Below are 6000 nucleotides of genomic sequence, written 5' to 3' on the forward strand. Positions count from 1 at the left end.
TCCTCATCCAGCTGCCAGGCCATGACATAACTGAAATACTGTTAATACTGTGTTAAACACACTCATTCACTCCTACATCATGTGTGAGGTCAACCTATAAGAGGTGGCTGACTGGTCAGGCACGGTGATTAGGTTGATGGCGTGTCATCGTACCTAGTCAGCATGAACTGTTGCTCATAAGGTCAATCACTGATTTGTCTGGTTCAGATTATTTACGGGTGTCTGTAAGATAGCTGAAATATTGCGTTAAACTACACGCACACGCACACGCACACGCACACGCACACACACACACACACAGAGACACACACACACACACACACACCTTAGTTAGGTGAGCTACTGGGCCTTAAGCTGTTTTAACATGTTAACATTGTATCAGTTTGTACTTACCACTCCAGGGCTCAACTAGTGTGTCAGACAGATCTAATGTGTCCTGGCTTTTAAGACCTATTGGGCTTTCCTCCCTACATGACATCCTGATGTCACTAAACTACTGTCCAAAGCAACGTAAAACATAACTTGACTATGACGGCCGTAAGTGTATGTTAAAGTATTTGAGTTACGATCGTCTTAGTGCTATGACCGCCATAAGTGTATGTTAAAGTATTTGAGTTATGATTGTTTTAGCGCTGTGACCACCATAAGTGCATGTTAAAGTATTTGAGTTACGATCGTCTTAGCGCTATGACTGCCGTAAGCGTATGTTAAAGTATTTGAGTTACGATTGTCTTAGCGCTATGACTGCCGTAAGTGTATGTTAAAGTATTTGAGTTACGATCATCTTAGCGCTATGACCGCCATAAGTGCATGTTAAAGTATTTGAGTTACGATCGTCTTAGCGCTATGACTGCCGTAAGGGTATGTTAAAGTATTTGAGTTACGATTGTCTTAGCGCTATGACTGCCGTAAGTGTATGTTAAAGTATTTGAGTTACGATCATCTTAGCACTGTGACCGCCGTAAGTGCATGTTAAAGTATTTGAGTTATGATTGTCTTAGCGCTATGATCGCTTGTGGAACGGGTCCCTGTGCTAGTGTGAGCCCTGTGAGTGTTTGTTTTTGTGCACTAACCACGTGTGCTATAGCTTGACTAACTAGTGGTGACTGCTGCACTTGCACCCTCAGATGTGGACCTAGAGTGGGATCCTGGGCTCCGTGGGAGTCTCCGTCGGCCCAAGGGACACTGGAACCCAGTGATGGGACACTATCAAGGTAGTACAATGCCTTGTGATTGGCCTTGTGTTGTAGCAAGGGAACAGGCACTGTCAAGGTAGTAAGGGTGGGGACACTGCCAAGGTAGTAAGGGTGGGGACACTGTCAAGGTACTAAGGGTGGGGACACTATCAAGGTAGTAAGGGTGGGGACACTGTCAAGGTAGTAAGGGTGGGGACTCTGTCAAGGTAGTAAAGGTGGGGACACTGTCAAGGTAGTAAGGGTGGGGACACTGCCAAGGTAGTAAGAGTGGGGACACTGTCAAGGTACTAAGGGTGGGGACACTGTCAAGGTAGTAAGGGTGGGGACACTGTCAAGGTAGAAAGGGTGGGGACACTGTCAAGGTAGTAAGGGTGGGGACACTGTCAAGGTAGTAAGGGTTGGGACACTGTCAATGTAGTAAGGATGGGGACACTGCCAAGGTGGTAAGGGTGGGGACAGAGTCAAGGTAGTAAGGGTGGGGACACTGCCAAAGTAGTAAGGGTGGGGACACTGTCAAGGTAGTAAGGGTGGGGACACTATCAAGGTAGTAAGGGTGGGGACACTGCCAAGGTAGTAAGGGTTGGGACACTGTCAAGGTTGTAAGGGTGGGGACACTGCCAAGGTAGTAAGGGTGGGGACACTGTCAAGGTAGTAAGGGTGGGGACACTGCCAAGGTAGTAAGGGTGGGGACACTGTCAAGGTAGTAAGGGTGGGGACACTGCCAAGGTAGTAAGGATGGGGACACTGTCAAGGTAGTAAGGGTGGGGACACTGCCAAGGTAGTAAGGGTGGGGACACTGTCAAGGTAGTAAGGGTGGGGACAGTACCAAGGTAGTAAGGGTGGGGACACTGTCAAGGTAGTAAGGGTGGGGACACTATCAAGGTAGTAAGGGTGGGGACAGTACCAAGGTAGTAAGGGTGGGGACACTGTCAAGGTTGTAAGGGTGGGGACACTGCCAAGGTAGTAAGGGTGGGGACACTGTCAAGGTAGTAAGGGTGGGGACAGTACCAAGGTAGTAAGGATGGGGACACTGTCAAGGTTGTAAGGGTGGGGACACTGCCAAGGTAGTAAGGGTGGGGACACTGTCAAGGTAGTAAGGGTGGGGACACTGCCAAGGTAGTAAGGGTGGGGACACTGTCAAGGTAGTAAGGGTGGGGACACTGCCAAGGTAGTAAGGATGGGGACACTGTCAAGGTAGTAAGGGTGGGGACACTGCCAAGGTAGTAAGGGTGGGGACACTGTCAAGGTAGTAAGGGTGGGGACACTGCCAAGGTAGTAAGGGTGGGGACACTGCCAAGGTAGTAAGGGTGGGGACACTGTCAAGGTAGTAAGGGTGGGGACACTGCCAAGGTAGTAAGGGTGGGGACACTTTCAAGGTAGTAAGGGTGGGGACACTGTCAAGATAGTAAGGGAGGGGACACTGTCAAGATAGTAAGGGTGGGGACACTGTCAAGGTAGTAAGGGTGGGGACAGTACCAAGGTAGTAAGGGTGGGGACACTGTCAAGGTTGTAAGGGTGGGGACACTGCCAAGGTAGTAAGGGTGGGGACACTGTCAAGGTAGTAAGGGTGGGGACACTGCCAAGGTAGTAAGGGTGGGGACACTGTCAAGGTAGTAAGGGTGGGGACACTGCCAAGGTAGTAAGGATGGGGACACTGTCAAGGTAGTAAGGGTGGGGACACTGCCAAGGTAGTAAGGGTGGGGACACTTTCAAGGTAGTAAGGGTGGGGACACTGCCAAGGTAGTAAGGGTGGGGACACTGTCAAGGTAGTAAGGGTGGGGACAGTACCAAGGTAGTAAGGGTGGGGACACTGTCAAGGTTGTAAGGGTGGGGACACTGCCAAGGTAGTAAGGGTGGGGACACTGTCAAGGTAGTAAGGGTGGGGACACTGCCAAGGTAGTAAGGGTGGGGACACTGTCAAGGTAGTAAGGGTGGGGACACTGCCAAGGTAGTAAGGATGGGGACACTGTCAAGGTAGTAAGGGTGGGGACACTGCCAAGGTAGTAAGGGTGGGGACACTGCCAAGGTAGTAAGGGTGGGGACACTGCCAAGGTAGTAAGGGTGGGGACACTGTCAAGGTAGTAAGGGTGGGGACACTGCCAAGGTAGTAAGGGTGGGGACACTGCCAAGGTAGTAAGGGTGGGGACACTGCCAAGGTAGTAAGGATGGGGACACTGCCAAGGTAGTAAGGGAGGGGACACTGCCAAGGTAGTAAGGGAGGGGACACTGTCAAGGTAGTAAGGGTGGGGATATCAGCAACATAGTAAGGATCGGGACACTATCTAATTACTACAAGTTTTTGCCGTTGTTTTAGCATTGAATGAACCACTCGCTTGGAGTGAGATTAAGCTTTTGCTTTTGCTGCTGTAATCACCCACAGAACTATTTTTTCATGTATCCTTTTTCAGGGCCTACTTTCAGGGATTCTGAAATTATTCTTAATATTTTGCAATCTTGAATAACCAATAACTCATTATAACGACTAGGTACCTGGTAGATTTCTTTTTATTTCTCTGTCTAGTTGTAAAGCATCATATTGAATCAAAGAATAGTAGACTGTCTGTGATCTATTGTCACAACTCATATTTAAAACTAAAGTTTTAACTCTTCAGGCATCTAGGCTCAAGTCAGATGACAGTCTCAGCAAGTTTGTCTTAGTATTTCAATTAATTGATGGACCGACTGTTTGATTTTCTTGGGAGCGAGGCCAGGGCTTTCTTTTAAAAGACACTTTTGCCTCTCTTGATGTTCACGAGAGTCCTGAATCGTTTTCTTTACTCCTTAAAGCCAAAATGTTCTGTAACAAAAATCCTACCTAGCCCTTTCCACACATCCTGACTGAATATTAAATGGTAGGTCCATAACTCCAATGCCGTGGCTGTTCTACTTCCACAGACATAGTAATGACAACTTCTAGATTTAGACTGACAGTGGTGCTAAACAATGGCGCAAGATCTGACTTTAAGACATAAAAATTACATGATAATAGAGAGTTTGGGGCTAAAACCCAAGAGCAATCTAAGTGACTAGTTTCGAGCGGGGTGCTCTCATCAGACTGATGAAGCAATTAAATGGTTATATAGTTTGCTCATTTCATGTAGTGACATCCTGGTAATGTGTTGCAGAGTCCACAGGCACAGTTAGCACCTTGAGTCGGATGGATGAGGAACCAGGTCCTGAGGGACCCGTCATAAATCCATGGCAACCGGTTCAAGGTCAGAAGAGGTCAACGCTGGACAAGTCTCGGAAGTCCAAGCGGCAGAGTCAAGAGGCTCGGCCGACCAAGAAGGAATCGAAGGGAAGCTGTAAGCAGCAGTAACATGTGGTACATCACACCAGCTGGAGACTTGATGTGTGCATTTAAGAGTTGAGATTAAAACTGGCTTAAGAGGACCAATGGAGTTTAGAAGGAGAAGAAGACTCGTTTGAATCTTTAACCACTAGCCTGAACATGCTGAAAACAGTTAATTTTCAATTGATGTGCACTGTCAACCATTAGTTTGAAGACGTTAACTTTCAATTGATGTGCACTCTCTACAATTAGTTTGAAGACGTTAACTTTCAATCGATGTGCACTCTCTACCATGAGTTTGAAGACGTTAACTTTCAATTGATGTGCACTCTCTACCATTAGCTTGAAGACGTTAACTTTCAATTGATGTGCAGAGTCAACCATTAGCTTGAACACATGTTAACTTTCAATTGATGTGCAGTCAACCATTAGTTTGAAGACATGAAAACTTTCAGTTGATGTGCACCTTTAACCATTAGCCTGAAGACATGTTAACTTTCAATTGATGTGCACACTCAACCATTAGCTTGAAGACATGTTAACTTTCAATTGATGTGCACTCTCTACCATTAGCTTGAAGACATGTTTACTTTCAAATGATGTGCACAGCCAACCATTAGCTTGAAGACATGTTAACTTTCAATTGATGTGCACACTCAACCATTAGCCTGAAGACATGTTAACTTTCAGTTGATGTGCACACTCAACCATTAGCCTGAAGACATGTTAACTTTCAATTGATGTGCACACTCAACCATTAGCCTGAAGACATGTTAACTTTCAATTGATGTGCACACTCAACCATTAGCTTGAAGACATGTTAACTTTCAATTGATGTGCACACTCAACCATTAGCCTGAAGACACGTTGACTTTCAGTTGATGTGCACAGTCAACCATTAGCCTGAAGACACGTTGACTTTCAGTTGATGTGCACAGACAACCATTAACCTGAAGACACGTTGACTTTCAGTTGCTGTGCACCTTTAACCATTAGCCTGAAGACCGGCTGACTGTCAATCAGTCAGCCTGGCAGTTTAGCATCTAATGTGAAGCAAGTGTCCAGTAAGATATCTTATGATCCAGTAAGAGCAGCTTGTACTAGTCCATATACTAAGAAACTAATTACTAGTGGTGGGAGGATACACCAAAGCATCTTCTACTTCTCGATGGGGGCACGGGTGGCCCAGTCGTCTAAGGCGCCGCGATTCGCTGTGCAGAGTTGCGTCCCTTGGCACGCCAGAAACCTATGATTGTGGGTTCGAATCCCTGTTCGCCCCGATTATGTTTCTAGGTTTGTCAGCACCATACCCGTGCTCGTGGGTTTACCGAAGTGGTAAACGTCTAAGACCTGCATCACTTGGGACTCTCCTCCCACATTAAGCTGACACGCCGCGATATAACTGTAATACTGTTAAAAGCGGCGTTAAACCCCACTCACTCACTCACTCATCACAGTCACATGCTTGGTAAAAAATATTGATTCTTACCTTCAGTGTTTGCTTTTACACCA

The 6000-nt window shown here is 46.6% G+C and overlaps 1 protein-coding gene across 4 annotated transcripts in view; it reads left to right on the forward strand.

Annotated features, from left to right (window-relative positions):
* LOC124149602 (trichohyalin-like) overlaps positions 1-5781 on the forward strand; it is a 77664-nt gene extending 71883 nt beyond the window's left edge. For 3 of the 4 annotated variants that reach the window (XM_046521294.2, XM_046521292.2, XM_046521293.2), the window contains exons 12-13: positions 1128-1214; positions 4322-5781. In XM_046521294.2, the coding sequence (XP_046377250.1) occupies positions 1128-1214; positions 4322-4515 (281 nt within the window). In that variant the 3' untranslated portion in view covers positions 4516-5781. The remainder of the gene's footprint in view (positions 1-1127; positions 1215-4321) is intronic. The other variant, XM_046521295.2, reaches the window with a different exon arrangement.
* The last annotated feature ends 219 nt before the right edge of the window (positions 5782-6000 follow it).

Source organism: Haliotis rufescens, unplaced genomic scaffold, assembly GCF_023055435.1.
Source record: "Haliotis rufescens isolate VD_foot unplaced genomic scaffold, xgHalRufe1.0.p SCAF_58, whole genome shotgun sequence".
Classification (NCBI taxonomy): Eukaryota; Metazoa; Mollusca; class Gastropoda; order Lepetellida; family Haliotidae; genus Haliotis; species Haliotis rufescens.